General features: G+C 37.0%; 1 protein-coding gene across 1 annotated transcript in view; it reads right to left on the bottom strand.

Annotated features, from left to right (window-relative positions):
* The window catches only part of COL4A5 (collagen type IV alpha 5 chain), a 325412-nt gene that overhangs the window by 84710 nt on the left and 218865 nt on the right, over positions 1 to 21837 (bottom strand). Inside the window, exons 30-33 of the mRNA XM_079764916.1 lie at positions 12172 to 12285; positions 4015 to 4182; positions 3021 to 3110; positions 2411 to 2560 (exon numbers count right to left, since the gene is read on the bottom strand). Of these exons, the coding sequence (XP_079621042.1) occupies positions 2411 to 2560; positions 3021 to 3110; positions 4015 to 4182; positions 12172 to 12285 (522 nt within the window). The remainder of the gene's footprint in view (positions 1 to 2410; positions 2561 to 3020; positions 3111 to 4014; positions 4183 to 12171; positions 12286 to 21837) is intronic.

Below are 21837 nucleotides of genomic sequence, written 5' to 3'. Positions count from 1 at the left end.
ATTGTAAAATGAAGGATTTGGGGCAGATTATCTCTAAGCTATTTCTTATATTCTCCATCTTTAATAACCCTATATTAGAGGCAAGTATAGAGTCTTTACTAACTCTATTTTACAGAAAGCATAAAATTAAAGAGAAGTCTTGCAAGGAATAATTCAAGAGAGATATATCATTTATATCCTAAAATATATAAACCCTGGGTTGTAATGACCAGTAATGACCGAGGCTCAACCAATCGGAAGTCAGTCCTGCAGTCAGCGCTGGGTTGCTGTGGCTGACTGCTTCTGCTGCAGGCGTGGTGCCCCAGCACTGACTGCTGAGGGGGCTGCGAATCAGGGCCAGAGAGAGGCCTGAAGAGAGAAGCAGGGACTGATCCGTTGCCTCTGTGGCAGCTTTTGATCAGCACTTGCCTCTCTCTTTCTCTCCCAGTCTGGCCAGTGGCCGCACCTCCATTTCTCTCCAGGCCCCCACTGTTTATTCTGCCCCACCTTTCTGATCAGGCCCCGTTGATAGGCCCAGAGATGCTGACTGGTATAGGAACTGACCAATCAGAACCAAATGTGGGTGCTGTGGGGAGCCAATGGCTACCTAGAAGGAGGAGCTATTGACACTGATTGTCATAGAATCCAACCAATCAGATCCAAATTGGCCAGCAGAAGAGGGCAGTTGGGGGCGAGATCAGGCCTGCAGGGGAGGGCAGTTGGGAGCGAGATCAGGCAGGCAGGGGAGGGCTGTTGGGGGTAACCAGGCCGGCAGGGGAGGGAAGTTAGGGGTAATCAGGCTGGCAGGCAGAGGCAGTTAGGGGCAATCAGGCAGGGAGGCAGGTGAGCAGTTAGGACCAGTGGTCCCAGATTGCGAGAGGGATGTCCAACTGCTGGTTTAGGCCACAGGGATTGGGCCTAAACTGGCAGTTGGACATCCCCCAAGGGGTCCCCAATTGGAGAGGGTGCAGGCTGGGCTGAGGGAACCCCGCTCCGTGCACAAATTTTGTGCACCGGGCCTCTAGTATATATATATATATATATATATGTATATATATATATATATATATATATATATACACACATATATATATATATATGCCTAAGCGACCTCTCAATTGTTAAACCTGAAGCTATGATGTGCACTGACCACCAGGGGGCAGATACTCAATGCACAGGCATGGAAACATGAAACAGACTGATGAATCTCAGAGGGAAGGGGGGGAGGGTGGGAAGAGATTAACCAAGGATCTTATGTGCATACTAGAGGCGTGGTGCACGGATTCATGTACCAGTGGGGTCTCTTGGCCTGGCCTGCGCCCTCTCGCAATCTGGGACCCCTTGGGGGATGTCAAACTCTCAGTTTCTGCCTGATCTCCGCAGGCCAGGCCAAGGGACCCAACCAGTGCATGACTCTGTGCACCAGGCCTCTAGTTTTAGAAATAATAAAAAATTAAGTGGTCCTGAATCTTCTGTAACTATACACAGAATTACAGTAACGCCTTAAACACATTTTGAGGGAAGAACCCCCGGCAAGTCTTTCTCATAAAGAAATTTATAACATCTGTATACACATATACCCATACACACACTCACATGCACAGCTGGACTGACAATATTAATGGTTATAACACAAAAAGAGCCACAAACTTTACTACAAGCTGCAAATAAACCAGGCCTGTTTTAAAGTTCCATGTTGTTTGAAAGGCTATTCTATATAGATTGGATTGTAAGCATTTTATTAATTTGTGTGTATCCATATTTACTGACATATTGCTATGAATGTTATACCTTTATAAAAATAAGAAAGAATTTTTATTTAAAAATAAATGCTATAGCACTTCATATTTTAATTGGTTCTAATAAAGTGACTATATAAACACAGTTGTTCTCTAGATCTACATTCAGCGACTCCCCCCACCCCCGACACACACACAGAGTTTGGCTGTTTATAGTTCAGTACTTGTTTATTCTGCCAAGATAAAATAACAATGAACTGTATTTCAAAGCAATGTATGATATGGATATCAAAATACTGCAGGACAATAATGTATCACTCTTCTCCATCTGGTTTCAATGGGGGGGGGATTAAAGGACCAGGACATTTCTTAAACACTATAATTTGTTTTCCAAATGATTCTGACTATCTTTTTCTCTCAGCTACACCCTAGAATTCATTCTGGAAGGCCTGAAGGTGACTGCCTAAGTTTATTTTAAAATTTTTCAGTTTGTGACAGATAAACTAAAAATAAAATACTCAAACAAAAGTAGATCAATGAAATAGTAAAAATCAAGTGGAAATTAATTTTCATTACAAAAATTGATTCACCTTTTGTTGGTGAATCCAGGACTACAAGTCACTTTTAATGATATCAAAAATTGAACTTCAGATATATCTGAAAATTTATTAATAAATAATACCTTCACTTACCTGGTAAACCAGGCTCCCCCTTCTCGCCTTTTGAGCCCAGCAGATCTGGATCCATTGGCCCAGGAGGGCCAGGAAGGCCAGGCTCTCCTTTACCACCTTTTTCTCCTATAGGACCAGGAAGCCCTGGCTGACCTTGCAAACCATCATCACCTAAAATAGACATGTGTGGGGAAGACACAACATATCAGATTTATACATCCAGGATTAATATATACAAACATTATTCATACATTTCATAGTTTGGTAGGCCACCGGCCACCCAAAACACTTAAGCACCTTGGTTATTATCTATGAATAACTTGAGCTCACACACATTTTTACACTCAAATGACAATCCCTCTTTCTTCTGAGATTCTTTGACAACTATAGGGACTGTAAATAAAATGAAAATTTAATTCTTGTATGTCATTATTTACCATGTTTCATGGTATCCAAACTAAGTATTCCACCAAATTGAAAATAGAACATATTTAAATGCCATATCACATAGAAACCAAATACAAGTAACTATAGCTCATTTACCTAGTCAAATAAAAATATTCTGTAATGAAATAAAGCGATGTTTAATCTTCTCTCTTATATGCATCTGCCAGAAAACTCTGAATATTACCTTTGAGACCAGGAACACCACTCCTGCCAGGAATTCCCAACGGTCCTGGTGGGCCTGGAGGTCCCATGATACCCATTTCACCTTTGGTACCTTTGAAGAATATCAATAAGTAACTTTTACCTTTCCTTGATCTTAGAAAGATAAAAGATATGTTGTAAGATATTAACTGGAAAACTATTGAGATTTGGAGGGAAATCACTAAGTTTTACACCTTTTCAACTATTGTAACCTTAGTGACCACTATTGTCAAAAGCAATGAATAAAAAGACTCAATGTGGTATCTAACCTCCAAAGATGAGCCACAAATAAAAAAAAAAACAAACATATCCCATTATACACATCATTGTGTAGCCTTCTCTCCTTGAATTTGGGCTGACTCTGTGACTTGACCTTGATTAGGTGACACTGTATGACTCCCAACGTGAGAGCATAAGAAGTCTTGCAGTTTCCATCTAGGGCTCTTGAACACTCACTTTTGGTTTGGGGAGTTCTCTCCTTTGAAAACCAGTAGCCCTGAAAAGAAGGTAACTACCCTGACATTACCATAATGTGAGTAGTCCAGGCCATGTGAGGAGGCACTATGGATAATGAGATACCATGTAAAGAAGCTAAGGAATACTCAGATACCAAAGAATTGCCATCTTGGAAGTAAATCCTTCATCCCCAACTACTCCAGCTGGTGTCATGTGGAGCAGAGTTAAATGAGTTCATTAAGGCATCCCATAATTCCTGACCTACAAAATCTTGAACAAAATAAAATGGTTTATTTAAACCATCAAATTTTGGGGTTGTTTGTTATACAGTAATATATAATTAGAATTCTCACAGAGAAAATATAATACAAATAGCAAATTCAGTTTCCTGAAATCAAATTCATTTAACACTTTTCCTTAAGGAACAGTGTCAATCCAGAAAATTACAAGAGAAAAATATACTACAGTCATATCAATTAATTGCCTGAATCCAAAACCAGAGAAAACTTTAAACAAATTACCTGGAAATCCAGGGGTGCCTGCTTTTCCTGGAAGACCTGGCGATCCTGGGGGTCCCACAGGACCAGGTGCTCCAGGGATCCCTGGACTGCCTCTCTCACCAGGGGGTCCTGGAACATCAAACCCAGGAGGCCCTGGATCCCCCTTCTCTCCTGGTATTCCATGCAAGCCTAGTTAAGACAACACCAATGTTAAAAAGTTATTAAAGCAATTTTAAGAGGGGTATCTAGTTATTTTGCTAGCAAACAAGTGATAGAATCTGATGTATAACAAACCTAACAGTGAGTTAAAAATATATTTTTGACATCATGTATATAAAATGACCTAACAATTGAACTTTAGGACTTTCGTGTATATTTCTCTAAGAAAGTACTTCTCAAATTATTTATGGTGAAAGATCAGTCTTTTCTTAATTCTTGGTCCATCATGGACTAATCTATATATATATAAAAGGCTAAGTGACCATCCAACTGTCCAACCAGCAGGTACATATGACATACACTGACCACCAGGAGGCAGACACTCAAGGCAGATGCTGCCGAGCTGTGGTGACTTGGCAGCGGTGGTTCTGGGGTGCGTCACCCGATTCCTCACAGGGCCATGTGATTTCACCTTCGGCCATGGGTTATGTTATTAAAATATTTCTTCTAATTAATTTCCTTTCAATGTACACAAATCCGTGCAACAGTCCACTAGTATTTTTTATAAAATACAAAATGATTACTAAAAAATAAAATAAAAAGACAAACAAAATACAAGCTTAACTTTTGGTTATTATATTTAACAAAGAGAATTACACTGTCAAATTGCAATAGAAGTTTCTAAATGCTTACTTTTAATTTCTTCTAATACTAATTCCAATGTAGACTGGTAATAAATACTTTGCGGTTCAACAGTGGCCCATGGATTTACATTGCTCTAAGGTATTATAAATTATTGGGATATATTTCTATAATCCATAAAAGTGACTACCAAGTAAGTCAGTTAAACACACCCTTTGACTTTATTTTGGCTTTGTATATTATGTTTTAATAATTATTTTTAGATTTTGTTTTGTTTCTCAGTATTCCAGCCAGATTTTACAGAAAAAAATATGACACTACAAAATATATAACTTTAGTAACTTTCTAGAAGATAGAACTGCTAAAAAAAAACCCCACAAAACACCAAGGTAGTTAAAAAGAATATGTTAAAGGAAAAATATTACACTACAAATATGGTGTGAGTTCCCACTCCAGTTCCTATCAGCTATGTGACTTAGTTATTTAACAATGTAAGTCCTTGTCTGTTAAGTGTGGATATGCCATAACTGACTGGAAGCTGAGGGCTGAGCAGGTGACCATTCCAAGTGTCCTTTTAACAGTAAGATATAATTTTATTGTTGGAGATTCATATGTAATTATTTTTTACAAGAGATCAAAATGCTGGAATTTTAAGATCTGTTTAATGTCATATACCAGTATGTCCTTAAACTGATAAAATTTAATGTGAAGATCAGAGAATTCCTTTTAATTTGCACAGTGGTGATGGTTCTAATGCTGCCATTTTATAGTATAATACTATAACAGGAGATATATTTTATATTATTATATTTGTGAAGTATGATGAAATATCTAATAATAAGCACTATTATAGCCCTATATGGATCATTGCTTGTTGTTATATGATAACTCAAGTAATTTTTAATAGCTGAGTTTTCAAGATACCTATTTGTCCTTTGAAATATGTTCCAAGAGAACACTTTTACAAAATAATTGTAAGAAACCAGACTTAAGTCTGGAGAAATCTTGTTTGATATTTATGTTTAAAGCTTTCATTTTAAGGTAGGACTTTTGAGAAAAAACTACATTATCTGGTAGACCTGAAGTTCAAGAGGCAGAGTGTTACAGTTCAACAGCAACCAAAGAAGAAGCAAGTTGCAAAAAATTCATTGGGTTAGGAAACAAAGCTAATCATGTAAAGATTAGAATAAAAATGTTTACAAATATAAATTATTAGATTTGATTTGCTACTATCATATATTAGCAATGCATAAAGAAATAAAACCATTTATTTTAGATATTAGGTCAGATATTCATATAGCATATTCTATAAATCAAAGGTATTTGCCAATAGAGACACAATAAAATATTTACATTCACAAAAAGTAATACTCCTTGAAGTTGATCAGCTTTACACTTTTGCTTATCTTTGATTGTTTATTGCTTTGAATAATCATTTTAGAATTTAAGATTCTCAGGTTAGTTAGAATTGAAAAATTAATATGATTGATACCTTAATAGGTTAGGGACAAAGAACTCAATAATTATTAGTGGATGGCTATGATTAAGCAACCTACATGTACAAGGCAAAATTTCTTTCTTTTTTTATGGGTTTATTTGTTCATTTTTTAAAATCTTTATTGTTCAGATTATTACAGTTGTTCCTCTTTTTCCCCCCTTAGCTCCCCTCCACCCAGTTCTCACCCCACCCCTTGCCCTTACCCCCCCACTGTCCTCGTCCATAGGTGTAAGATTTTTGTTCAATCTCTTCTCACACCCCCCACGCCCCCTTTCCCCTGAGAATTGTCAGTCCATTCCCTTTCTATGACCCTGATTCTGTTCTATTCACCAGTTTTTTCTGTTCATCAGATTTTTTTATTCTTTTGATATTTAGATTCACTTGTTGATAGATACGTATTTGTTGTCACTTTGTTGTTCATACTTTTTATCTTTACCTTTTTTCTTCTTCTTCCTCTTCTTAAAGAATACGCTTCAGCATTTCATATAATACTGGTTTGGTGGTAATGAACTCCTTTAGCTTTTTCTTGTCTGTGAAGCTCTTTATCTGACCTTCAATTCTAAATGATAGCTTTGCTGGGTAGAGTAATCTTGATTGTAGGTTCTTGCTATACATCATTTTGAATATTTCTTGCCACTCCCTTCTGGCCTGCATAGTATCTGTTGAGAAATCAGCTGACAGTTATATGGGTACTCCCTTGAAGGTATCTAACTGTTTTTCTTGCTGCCTTTAAGATTCTCTCCTTGTCTTTTGCCATTGGCATTTTAATTATGATGTGTTTTGTTGTGGTCCTCTTTGGATTCCTCTTGTTTGGGGTTCTCTGTGCTTCTTGGACTTGTAAGTCTATTTCTATCACCAGGTAGGGGAAGTTTTCTGTCATTATTTCTTCAAATAGGTTTTCAATATCTTGCTCTCTCTCTTCTTCTGGCACCCCCATACTTTGGATATTGGTCCGCTTGAAGTTGTCCCAGAGGCTCCTTACACTCTCTTCATATTTTTGGATTCTTTTTTCTTTTTGCTTTTCTGGTTGGGTGTTTTTTGCTTTTTCGTATTTCAAATCTTTGACTTTATTCTTGGGATCTTCTATACTGCTGTTGGATCTCTGTATATTATTCTTTATTTCAGTCAGTGTATGCTTAATTTCTGATTGGTCCTTTTTCATATTCACCTTGAGGGTCTCACTGAATTTCTCAGAGGTTTCTAGACGATTCTTGAGTAACCTTTTAACCATGGTTTTGAACTCTATATCCAGTATTTTGCTTTCATCCATTTCTTTCATTTGTGACTTGTTTCTTTTTCTCTGCATTTTGGCTGCTTCCCTGTGTTTGTTTCTATGTATTGGGTAACTGCTAAGTCTCCTTGAGTTGATAGAGTGGCCTTGTGTGGTTGGTGTCCTATAGGGACCAGTGGCTCAACCTCCCCAGTCACCTGAGGTGGATGCTCTTGATGAACCTCCTTGTGGGCTGTTTGCAGAGTCTTGTTGTAGTTAACCCTTGATTGCTGTTGGTATCACTGGGAGGAATTGACCTCCAGGCCAACTGGCTGTGATGACCAGCTTTGTCTACACTGGAAGATCTGTTGTGCAGGAGACACCCTTATGGGTCAGGACTTGCTGCAGTGGGGCTTTGGTGCTCACTGAGTCTGCACCTTGAGTGTGTCTCTTATAAATGTGAAGTGTTGTAATCTGAATGGTCTCACTCTGACCTCTGGGTACACTGGCTCTTAGATCTCCAAGGAGGTGCAAGGTCAGCCACTGTCTGGGGTGCCCAGCAGGGGCTACAGAGACATCTGCAGATTCCTCCTCTTTGTATGGGGTTTGGAAGTGCTCAGCTGTGAAGCAAGGCTAGCCATGCTTTGGGCCTTCTTTTGGAAACTCTGGGGCTCTCTGACCCAGCTGTAGTTTGACAGGTTTTAGGTAAAAGCACAGGTCATGCATATGCAAAAGCCAATGCACACAGCTTGGGTGGGGTTATAAATTGGGTGGGGTGGGGTCTGTGGGAATCACCAGGGCGGAGCAAACAGCTATGGTTGCCAGTCAGCCCTGAACCAGAGAAGTCCCCAGTTCTCCGTGTCCCGCACTCCTGTGCAGGAACAATGATCACTGCGAGCCCCTCTAAGAGAAAGCTGCCCTCGCATTCCTGTCCTGATGACACAGTCCAGTTTCTCCCTGTATGTGTCTGGGTCTCCCAGAGTCTTGCCTGGAACTGGAGTTCAGAGCCAGCAGGATCTTGTATCTCTTTCCTGATTAAAAGAGTAGCACATCCAGATCCCAGCACTTTTTGCGCCTCGGCACCTCTTACCAGTCTCAAAGCGCTTTCTTCACCTCTCTAGTTGTGGAACTTCCACTCAGCCAGGTTTCCCGTGGTTCTGGGTTGTAGTTGTTCTGCCATTTAGTTGTGGTTTTGATGTGGTTGTGAGAGGCAGCAAGTATATGTGTTTACCTATGCTGCCATTTTAGTTCTCCTCAAGGTTTCTTTCTTTATTCTTATTTTTTATTGTATTAAAAATACTATGCTGTACTTTTAACAGCATTGATTTGTTCCATGAACACTGCCAGGAATAGTAATTCTGGTATAATCAGGATGAAGAAAGATAAATTCAAAAGCTCTGTTGAATCTCCTTATACAATAATAGGAATTATATGGATATATCTATGGAGGTCAAGTACATTAGGGCTCTATAAGTACTTTAAATTTATTGGTAGGTAAATGGAACTAGTTAATGGAAAAAAAAGGAAAATTTCAAAAACATGTATTATCTGTGAGAAGTTTACACACACACACACACACACACACACACACACACACACACACCCTACAGCCCAGGGGTTTTATAGCCACTAACATTTAAAAACTGTAATGTACTCTCCTTCATCTATGATAATGACATTAATAAATCTTTATTTATTTGATTCACATTAGTCATGATGAATTTGAACCATTAAGCCACGTAATTTTTCCTGAGACTAGACAAGCATTATAACAAATTGTGGACTCGGAAGTGAGTATATTTAAGTGATTTCTAGAAAGATTCATTAAAGCAGTTATCTTCTAGCTAATGGCCAAGTCAAGTAATAAGAATCCAAAACTTCTATTTCTGCATGGAATGAAAAAGCACTTTGTTTTTTGTCCCTTGGCATTTTTCTTTATTTCCCTGCTGTCAAATGAGGGAATAATATTCAACAGGTCCTTAATTTATAAACACATATTAAACTGTAGAGCTTGCCTTGAAAAAGAGAATGATAAATAGTAAAACTTAATTAAATAATCTCAGAAAACAAGTAAAAAGAAAAGTCTGAAAAGCATAATGAGAATATTTTACTCTGGAGAGATGACAATACAAAACACGTTCCATTAAGTTTTCTATTAGAAGATGAAACCATAAGCATATTAAATAAAATTCTTATTTAAAAAATTGGTAGTTAGAATTTCAACTATGCAGTATAAGTCAGGGATATAAAGATATTAGTAATAGCCTTGCTGATCTCCCTGCTATTGAGACAGATGAATAGAAGTGATTATATTTTTGAAATGGGCTAAGATAATATTTTGCTTTGGTGATCTAATAAAATTTACTTTAAAAGTTGAGCACATATGTGTCAAATACAAAATGTGGTCTATTTTGTGGCAAAAACTTGTGACTTGAGAAAATTTCTGTATTAATATGAATGCACTGGATACATTTTCATGCCAGTTGTTGTTAACTTCATTTGTTTGTTGAACAATATTAAGATCTTGAATTCTATGGCAAAGTACATAGAATGGTGGGCAAAAGTATGTGAAGAATAATTATAAATAATAAATAATAATACAAGTATATGCTCTGTTACGTGTACCCACAACTGTAAACCTACTTTTGCCCACATTGTGTTTACAGAAGAAAGAAGAGAGATTAAATTCAGCACCATTACTTTTCTCCCTGCCCATCCTATCTATACTTTATAAATAAATATACCCACATAGCCATCAATTAAAAAGAGGGAGAGAAAATTAGACAAATGAAACATTGTATAAATGTATTTTTATTTTGTTCAGAATGGTGTTAACAGTCATTTCTTTATTCTTGCTCAGCTGTGATTTAAAAATTCAAAACATTTTCAAAACCACATGAATTTGGGGAAATAAAATAAATTTTAAAGAACCATATGATTTCACTCATCTGTGGGATATAAAATTGAAAGCAACAAATAAGAAAAACAAACAAATGAAATACTCATAGACACAGACATGGTAGTTACCCCAGGGAAGGAGGTAGGAGAGGTAGAAAAGGGTAAAGGGAATCAAATATATTGTAACAGAAGGAGGTTTGACTTAGGGTGGTAAATATACAATGCAAAATACAAATGATGTATTATAGAATTATATACTTGAAACCTATATAATTTTACAAACTAATATTACCCCAAGAAATTTAATAGAAATTTAAAAAAAGAAATTACAAAATACAAGAAATGATAAATTCATTTTAGCCATCTTTGTGGAACTGCAGGCCAAGACTATAATGGACAATCCTAAAAATTAATTGATTTTTTTTTCTTAAGGTCTCTCTGTTATGATAAAAAATTTTTTCATGAGTGTTGAAACAGCTGCTTTTAAAAAATCTGCTTCAAAGTCACACTGTAAATTTTCTCATTGTTAAATCAATAGTGACATGTTAGGGGCCATATGAAAGGTACAATGTGCCATAAAATAAAATTTTTAAACTGGACATAAACAAAAGTAACTTTTACTTTCTAGGATTTTTATATTGTTAATTGGTATTTCTAGATTTTTAGCATGATAACTAACAAAATACCTACTGCCATTTAAGGTCAGAAAATATATTTCCTTTGTTCAAAGTCAATATCTGTAAATCTGAACTGTGTGTTTGTCATCTGATGTGTTCAAACGAATTAAGTAATGATTAAATGTTCCATATTTGTTTTAATTTTATGAATTATTGCAGTGTTTTACAATAACATAATGTTGGCTCAAGAGTAACCAAGACTATGCCTACTTAGATTAAGATGAAAAGAATTCGCATCACCAGATGGCTCAGAATCCACAAATTCAAGTAAGTTTAGAGTGCTCACAAGTTGTAAACCCTCACACAAATGTTTCTTCAGTACAAGCTGACAAAAGCTTTTTTGCATATCTATATAAAAAGAGTTTAGTCCTGGCTGGGTGGCTCAGCTGGTTGGAGCGTTGTCCATACACCAAAAAGTGTGTGGGTTTGATTCTCTGTCAGGGCACATACCTGGATTGTAGGTTCAATCCTTTTTCAGAGCGTATACTGGAGGCAGCCCATTGATGTTTCTCTCTCACGTTGGTGTTTATCTCTCTCCCTTCCTCACTCACTAAAAATCAATAAAAACATATCTTCAGTTGAGGATTTTTTAAAAAGAGTTTAGAGTGCTTATAAGTTGTAAAGTGATTGCTGATTTATGGGCACAAGAGAAGAAAATTCATATCATTTTATTAAAAAAGAATGAGAATGCCAAAAATTATTTTAGCAGAATGTTAACTCTAGTTCTCATGTGTTAGGAAATGTTAAAAAGATTCCACAGAACAAGGTCTATTAATACTGTACTAGTACATCTAGCTACTCAGGTCTGAAATAATCAGCACTACACGTCCTTAGGTCTGTGATTCCAAGACTCCAACTAGCCCAACAATTATATGCTGTGACAATATAAGCAATTATAAAATAGCATTATAGTTAATAGATCAAATTTAAATGAACAGGGAGGAAAAATATCATGGATTAGTTAATTATACAAGTAGACATGTTACCTCTCAAATCTCTTTCAGAAAGACATACATAGGTTACACATTTTGAAGAGCTAAACAACATCTATACAATCAGTGCTACTACAAAATATACATTTACTTCAATCTTACCAGGTTGGCCTATTGGTCCAGGAATCCCTGGTGGCCCTGGTGGTCCCTGAACACTTATTCCTGGTAGCCCTGGAGGTCCCATTGGCCCAGGTTGTCCATTTGGTCCAACGTCACCTTTAAGAAATAAATATAGTTTTATTTTGCATATTAGGTGCCCAATTGATTTAGCTCCCTTTATTGAAAATACTTATTTTTCTACTGAAAGTGACTTTGCAACTTTGTCAAAAATCAAATTGCGAAAGTCTATTGTTGGATTTGCTTTGCTAATATTTTCTTGAGGATTTTTACACCTATGTTCATGAGGGACATTGGTCTGTAGCATTTTTTTCCTTTGCCTGGTTTTGATATTAGGGTAATGCTGGCCTCATACAATGATTGGGAAGCAACCCATCCACTTCAATTTTGGGAAAGAAATAGTGTGTAACTGGTGTTATTGCTTCTTTAAATGTTGGCTAGAATATTATCAGTGATGCCAAGTGAACCTGTAGTTTTCTTTGTTGGGATAATTTTAACAACAAACTCAATTTCTTTAATAAATATCTGAATTATCTATTTATTCTTCAGTGAGCTTCAGTAGTTTGTACTTTTCAAGAAATTCATCCATTTCATCTAAGTTGTCAAATTTATGGGTGTGCAGTTGTTTGTCATACTCCCTTGTTACTCCTTTAATTTCTGTAATAATGTTCTATCTTTCATTCCTAATATCAGTAATATGTCTCTTCTCTTTTTTCTTGATTAGCCTGGATAGAGGCGTTTCCATTTTATTGATCTTTTCAAAGAACTTCATTTGGTCTCATATAATTTTTCTATTGTTTTTCAGTTTGTAATTCCACTGATATCTGTTCTTATAGTTATTTTGCTCTATCTTCTGCTTGTCTTCTTTATTTTGTTTTTCTTGTCTAATTTCTTAATGGAAAAAGTTAGATACTTTTTTTGAGATTGTTCTTTTCTCTAATACATTTTTTTCACATATGAATTTTCTTCTAATCACTTCTTGATATGCATTCTACAACTTTCGATATGTTTTTTCATTTTAATTCAATTCAAAATACTTCCCTTTTGATTAATGGATGATTTAAAAGTATTTTTGTTATTTTCTAAATATGTCAGGATTTTTACAGATAGCTTTCTATTACTGATTTCTTGCTAAATCTGTTAACAGTGAGAGAATCTACTGTATGATTTAAATACTTTTAATTTGCCAAAATTTGTTTAATGGCCCAGATTATGGTCTATCATGGTGAATTTTCTGTGTGCATTAAAAAAGAATGTGTTTTCTGCTCTTGTTGGATGGAATTTTCTATAAATGTTAATGTTGAGGAGTTGTGCTGAAGAGAAACTCCTGACATTGCCCTGCTACAACACTGTAGATCCTATCCTTGTATCTTTCTACATGAAGGCAATGCCAAGTATGGCTCAGGGTAGTTGAATGAGCACGAAAAATCTATTTGGATTGAAGGCCACCTGATATTGGGCATTAAGTATCTCAATTTTCTATCTGTAATTTTAAATCCTCTTTATTAAAGAGAGATGCCATCCATGGCTGGTGTGTCTCAGTTGGTTGAGCATCGTCCTATGCACCAAAAGGTCGCAGGTTTGATTCCTGGTCAGGGCACATGCCCAAGTTGCAGGTTCAGTCCCCACTCAGGGTGTGTACTGGAGGCAACCAATTGACTTTTCTCTCTCACATCGATGTTTCTTTCTCTCCCTTCCTCTCTCTATAAAGTCAATAAAAACATATTTTTAAAAAGAGAGCTGCCAAAATTGTATTATCTTAAGGTGCCACAAAAATCTATCTCTCCTGATCTTTCACAGTTTCTCATAATTTAAAAAATGTTTTTAATATTTACTACTTTAATTCCTATTTATATATTGTGTATTGGGGATTTATTTAGTTGAGACCACTTACTCAATTACCAACTTTAAAAAAAATCTATTCTTTCCCCATTGAATAATGATGCAATTTCTGTTAAAGACCAAGTTTCCGTGTATACATGAGTATGTTTCTGAACTCTATTATATACCAGTTTACTACTTGTCTGTTTCAGCACTGGTTCACAATGCTATAATTACAATGATTTTGTAACATGTTTTATTATATGCTTGATAAACATTCAGATTTAGAATCTGATATGCCAAGTGCTTCCAAAATATTCTTACTTGAATTCTCATTGAAAACACATTATATTTATAGACAAACTTGGGAAGAGTTGACATCATTGATTCTTTTTATCCCTACATATAATTTATCATTGAATTAATTCTACCCTTTTTCATGTTGCTTATAGAGTTTCATTTTTTCCCTCAAATACATTAGGCACATTTTTCTTATTGATTTCTAGATATGTTATAGATTTTTCAAGGTATATTTTATTTCTTTCAATATTTCCAAACACATCATTCTATTTTTCACAATGATACTTTTGTACATTATTCCAGCTACCTGGAACATCCTTCTTTAAAGATTCAGTTCAAATGGCACTTCCTTAATGAAGCCTACTGAGGCACCTTAGATGAGGACCTGAACAAAAGTAAATTATAAACCAAATTGTAGACTGGTAAAACCACTATGGAAAGCAGTTTGGAAATTCCTAAAAAATTAATAATAGAGCTACCATACAACCCATATGACCCAGTAATCTATCTCCTGGGTATATCCAAATAAAAACCCTCAAAATTAAGTGTTTGAAAAGATATATGCACCCCATATGTTCATTTCAGCATTAATCAGGGTGGCCAACACATGGAAACAAATGAAGTGTCCTGTGATAGAGGACTGGATAAAGAAGATGTGGTACATATACACAATGGAATACTACTCAGCCATAAAAATAATGAAATACTGCCATTTGCAACAACATGTATGGACCTTGAGAATATTATGCTAAGTGAAATAAGCCCATTTGAAAAAGCTAAGAACCATATGATTTCACTCACATGTGGGATATAAAACTGAAACTTGTTAACACAAATAGCATTGTGGTGGTTTCTAGAGGGAAGGGGGTAGGGGGAGAAGAGAGTCCTAATATGTGGTGATAGGAGATTTGACTTTGGGTTGTGGACACACGGTGTGATATAGAAATCCACACCTGAAACTTATATGATCATGTTGACCAATGTCACCCCAATAAATGTAATTTAAAAAATAAACCAAACTGAATACTCCAAAAGTCATATTTTTTTCTTTTTTGTTTAATCTGAATCTAATGTTTCATCTTAAGCACATTTCCTTTCTCATATAGTTCTTTTTTTATGGGTATTAGTCTTATTAATTAATAATTGATCACTATGTCACTATAAAAGTCGCGCCTAAATCTCTCCTATATTTTAGTTACTAAGTTCTAATAGACAGCCACTGGTATAAAGTGTGCCTGGTAGGTGAACTTTCATTATTATCTGCTTGCTGAGGTTTGGCTGTTGTATATTGATCTAAAACATTACTGATACATATTCATAAAAGTTCTTATTGAAATAACCACTCTCATAGTATAATGCCACTTCAATTTTATTACAACAGAAAGCAGTCTCTGAGATTTAAGAGCAGAGTCTATGCCATTGTGTTTCTAGTGATTCAAGTAGTACCTGGCACAGAATAAGAATATAATAAATGGAGGGAGAAAAGAAATGGCGGCTGAATAGAGACACGTTCTAAGCCTGGTCCTGGGGCGAAGAGTAAGAACAGCTGAGATTCGCACGGGGAGTGTCTGTTGGCAAGCTAAGGGACAGGTAAACTCCAGGAGAAGGTGGAGAAGTCCTAGGCAGGGTTCCCCTGACCGTGCAGCACCCACAGTGGCTGGGTTCCCTCCCGGAGCAACGGGCTCAGAGGAGGAAAACTCGCCAACTTGCAAGGAAAGGAGGGTTTTATTGGAAGCCTAACTTTCCGCGACAACGGCGAACACTGAACAGCTGTGAGCACCAGAACACCGGCCCTCAATCTGCACAAACACACAGATTCAAAGGAACTCTTCACTGCACCAAGAAAAGGTCAGATTTCGCGGGGATAAGGAGAGAGAGAACTATATAACCAGACATCCGGAGAAGAGAGACCATGGGGAGACAAAGAAACAGCCCCCATAAGAAAGAAAAGCAGGCATCACCAGAAAAGGAAGTTATCGAATTCGAGGCAAACAACCTATCAGAGAAATGGTCATAAGGTGGCTGAAAAGAATGGAAGACAAATTCGGCAATATGAGTAAGAACCAAGAGGAAATGAAGAAGAACCAAGAAGAAATGAGAAATGACATCACTGCTGTAAAGAACTCAATAGAAAGCATCAAGAGTAGACTAGAAGAAGCAGAGGACCGTATAAGTGAGATAGAAGACAAGATGGAAAAAAATACCCAAATAGAACAGCTTCTAGAAAAAAAAATTAGAAAGCATGAGGAGAGCCTAAGGGAACTTCGGGACAACACAAAACAAAACAACATCCGAATAACAGGGGTACCAGAAGGAATGGAAACTGAGCAAGGAATAGAAAACCTGTTTGAAGAAATAATAACAGAAAACTTCCCTGATATAGGGGAGAAAAAAACCCACACAAATCCAAGAAGCTCACAGAGTTCCAAGCAAAATGAACCCCAAAAGACCGACACCAAGGCACATTATAATTAAGTTGGCAAACACCAACGACAAAGTAAGAATCTTAAAAGCGGCCAGAGAGAGAGAAAGTTACATACAAAGGAACCCCCATCAGACTAGCAACTGATTTCTCAACAGAAACTCATCAGGCAAGAAGGGAATGGAATGAAATATACAAAGGCATGCAAAGGAAGGGTATGAATCCAAGAATACTGTACCCAGCAAGGCTATCAATCAAAATTGAAGGTGAAATCAGGAGCTTCACAGACAAAAGAGGACGAAGGGAGTTTATCAGCACCAAACCAGCAATGCAAGAAATGCTAAAGGATCTGCTGTAAAAAAAAAAAAAAAAAAAAAAAAAAAGAAAGAAAGAAAGAAATAGGAAGGAAAGAAGGAACACAGGGGTATAGAATAAAAATGGCGACAAATAAGTACCTATCAATAATAACTTTAAATGTAAATGGATTAAATGCCCCAATCAAAAGACACAGGGTAACTGATTGGATAAGAAAACAAAACCCATATACCAGCTCTCTACAGGAAACCCAACTCAGAAAAAAAGACGCATACAGACTGAGAATGAAGGGATGGAAAAAGGTTTTCCAGGTGAATGGAAATGAAAAAAAAGCTGGGGTAGCAATACTTATATCCGACAAATTACATCTCAAAGTGAAGGACATAACAAGAGATAATGAAGGCCACTTCATAATACTAAAGGGATCAATCCAACAAGAAGAAATAATTCTTGTAAACATATGTGCACCCAATACAGGAGCACCCAAATACATAAAAAAAACTCCTGGCAGATATCAAAGGAGATATTGACAGCAATACAATCATAGTAGGAGACTTTAATACCCTACTATCACCATTGGACAAATCCTCTAAACAAAAAATCAGCAAAGAAACATCAATCCTAAATGACTCACTAGACTAGATGGAATTAATCGACATCTTCAGAACATTTCACCCCAAAGCCACAGAATATACATTCTTCTCAAGTGCACATGGGTCATTTTCAAAGATAGACCATATGTTAGGACATAGGCAAAGTCTCTCCAAATTTAAGAAGATAGAAATCATATCAAGTATCTTCTCAGATCACAGCGGCATATAACTGGAAATCAACTACAATAAAAACAATCAAAAACAATCTAATACATGGAGACTAAACAGAATGCTATTAAAGAATGACTGGGTTACCAGAGTGATCAAGGAAGAAATAAAAAACATCATGTCAACAAATGACAATGAAAACACAACAATCCAAAATCTATGGGACACAGCGAAAGCAGTCCTGAGAGGGAAGTTCATAGCTCTACAAGCCTACTGCAAAAAAACAAGAAACAATGGTAATAAATTACCTAACCCAACAACTCAAAGAGTTAGAGAGAGAGCAACAAGAAAAGCCCAGTGTAAGCAGAAGGAAGGAAATAATAAAGATCAGAGCGGAGATAAACGACATAGAGACCAAAGAAACAATATAAAAGATCAACAAAACCAAGAGTTGGTTCTTTGAAAGGATAAACAAGATTGATGAACCTCCAGCCAGGCTAACCAAGAAGCAAAGAGAGAGGACCCAAATAAACAAAATTAGAAATGAAAGTGGTGAAATAACAACAGACCCCGCCAAAATACAAAGGATTGTTACAAAATACTACGAACAATTCTATTCCAACAAACTGGACAACCTGGAGGAAATGGACATATTCCTAGAAAAATATAACCTTCCAAAACTCAATCTGGAAGAATCTAAACAGCTCAACAGGCCAGTAACTATCGAAGAAATTGAAGCAGACATCAAAAAGGTTACAGCAAACAAAAGCCCAGGGCCAGACGGCTACACAGGACAGTTTTACCGAACATTCAAGGAAGAACAAAACCTATCCTCCTCAGACTATTCCAAAAAATTCAAGAGGAAGGAACACTTCCAGGCTCCTTCTATGAAGCCAGCATCACCCTAATACCAAAACCAGATAAAGACAACACAATGAAAGAGAATTATAGGTCAATATCCCTCATGAACATAGATGCCCAAATCCTCAACAAAATTCTAGCAAATCGGTTCCAGCAGTACATCAGAAAGATCATACACCATGACCAAGTAGGATTTATCCCAGGAATGCAAGGATGGTACAATATCCGCAAATCAATAAACGTGATACATCACATAAACAAATTGAGAGAAAAAAATCACATAGTCATATCAATAGATGCAGAAAAAGCATTTGACAAAATCCAACACCCTTTCTTGATAAAAACTCTCAACAAAGTGGGAATAGAAGGACCATACCTCAACATAATGAAATCTATATATGATAAATCCACAGAAAAAAACATCATACTCAATGGGCAAAAGCTAAAACCATTTCCCCTAAGAACAGGAACAAGACAGGGATGCCCTCTCTCACCACTCCTATTTGACATAGTACTAGAAGTATTAGCCATTGCAATTAGACAAGAAGAAGAAATAAGAGGCATCCAACTTGAAAAAGAAGAAGTAAAGCTATCCTTATTTGCAGATGACATGATATTGTACATAAAAAACCCAAAAGACTCCATCAAAAAACTAATAGATTTTATAAATGAATTCGGCAATGTAGCAGGATAAGAAATTAACGCCAAGAAATCTAAGGCATTTCTATACACCAATAGTGAACTTACAGAAAGAGACTAAAAAAGCAACCCCATTTACCATCACCCCAAAAAAACTAAGATACCTCGGAATAAACTTAACTAAGGAGGTAAAAGACCTATACATGGAAAACTACAGGACACTGAAAAAAGAGATAGAGGAAGACATAAACAGATGGAAGAACATACCATGTTCATGGATTGGTAGAATCAACATCATTAAAATGTCCATACTACCCAAAGCAATCTACAGATTCAATGCACTCCCCATCAAAATACCAACAGCATATTTCACAGACCTAGAAAGAACTCTCCAAAAATTCATCTGGAATAAAAAAAGACCCCAAATAGCCACAGCAATCCTGAGAAAGAAGAATAAAGTAGGTGGGACCTCAATACCAGACCTCAAGATGTATTACAAAGCCACAGTTCTCAAAAGAGCCTGGTACTGGCACAAGAACAGACATATAGATCAATGGAACAGAAAGGAGAATCCAGCTATCGACCCAAACCACTATGCTCAATTAATATTTGACAAAGGAGGCATGAACATACAATGAAGTCAAGACAGTCTCTTCAAGAAATGGTGTTGAGAAAATTGGACACACACATGCAAAAAAAAAATGAAACTAAATCACCAACTTACACCATACACAAAAATAAACTCAAAATGGATACAGGACTTAAACATAAGACGGGAAACCATAAAAATACTAGAGGAATCCACAGGCAAAAAAAATCTCAGACATATGCCAAAAGAACTTCTTCACTGACACTGCCCCTAGGGCAATGGAAGCTAAAGAGAAAATTAACAAATGGGACTACATCAAAATAAAAAGCTTTTTTACAGCAAAAGAAACCATCAACAAAACAACTAGAAAGTCCACTGCATGGGAGAACATATTTGCAAATGCTATCACTGATAAAGGTTTAATCTCCAACATCTACAGGCAGCTTATACAACTTAATAAAAGGAAGATAAATGATCCAATTAAAAAATGGGCAACGGACTTAAATAGAAACTTTTCAAAAGAAGACAGAAGGAAGGCCAAGAGACACATGAAAACATGATCAAAGTCACTAATTATCCTTGAGATGCAAATCAAAACAACAATGAGGTACCATCTCACACTTGTCAGAATGGCTATCATCAACAAATCAACAAACGACAAGTGTTGGCAAGGATGCGGAGAAAAAGGAACCCTTGTGCACTGCTGGTGGAAATGCAGACTGGTGCAGCCACTGTGGAGAACAGTATGGAGTTTCCTCAAAAAAAATGAAAATGGAACTCCCATTTGACCCAGTAATCCCACTCCTGGAAATATATCCGAAGAAACTAGAAACACCAATCAGAAAGGATATATGCACCCCTATGTTCATAGCAGCACAATTTACAATAGCTAAGATTTGGAAACAACCTAGGTGCCGGTCAGCAGATGACTGGATCAGAAAACTATGGTACATCTGATCCAGGTGAGGCTGGGTCCCGGGTCCGGGTGAAGCCACATGCACCTGGGTCCAGGTGAGGCCACGCACCCCCTGGGCCCGGGTGAGGCCACGTGCCCCTGGGTCCGGGTGAAGCCGTGCCCCTGGGTCCGGCCGAGACCAAACCAGAGGGAGTCAGACCTGCATTACCACCATTTGTCCACCATCCAGAGCTGAGGGGTCAGTGCCGACATGTACACATGAGGAACTGGTGGACATTGATATTGGGTCTCAAAAGAACTGTTGGTCCAGAAAGAAACTCACTACAGACTGATTCATTTGCCTGTCAGCATAACTATTATTGCTCGTCTCACATTCAGTTCTTATAAGTATATCTCTAGTGACACATGATTTCGCTCATCTAGGGGAAATGTGAACAACATAGTCTGATGAACAACAACAGAACCAGAAACAAGGAGGCATTGATCGGACTATCGGCCTCAGAGGGAGGATAGGGGAGGGTGGGGGGAGGGGGGAGAGATCAACCAAAGGTCTTGTATGCATGCATATGAGCCTAACCAATGGTTAAGTTCAACAGGGGGTTGGGGCATCCGTGGGGAGGGGTGTGGGATGGGAATGGGGGGATGAGGACAAATATTTGACACCTTAATCAATAAAGAAATTTAAAAAAAAGAAAACTATGGTACATCTACACAATGGAATACTATGCTGCCATAAAAAAGAAGGAATTCTCATCATTTGCAGCAACCTGGATGGAATTGGAGAACATTATGCTAAGTGAAATAAGCCAGTCAATGAAAGAAAAATACCACATGATCTCACTCATTTATGGATAATAAAGAACATTATAAACTGATGAACAAAAATATAGATACAGAGACAGTAAAGCATCAAATAGACTGTCAAATTATAGGGGGAAGGTTAGGGAGAGGTGGGGGAGATAAGAGATCAACCGAAGGACTTGTATGCATGCATATAAGCATAACCAATGGACACAAAACTCTGGGG

This window comes from Cnephaeus nilssonii (genome assembly GCF_951640355.1).
Source record: "Cnephaeus nilssonii genome assembly, chromosome: X".
Taxonomy (NCBI): domain Eukaryota; kingdom Metazoa; phylum Chordata; class Mammalia; order Chiroptera; family Vespertilionidae; genus Cnephaeus; species Cnephaeus nilssonii.
Note: the sequence above shows the minus strand (reverse complement) of the source record. Positions and strands in the feature narration are given on the sequence as shown.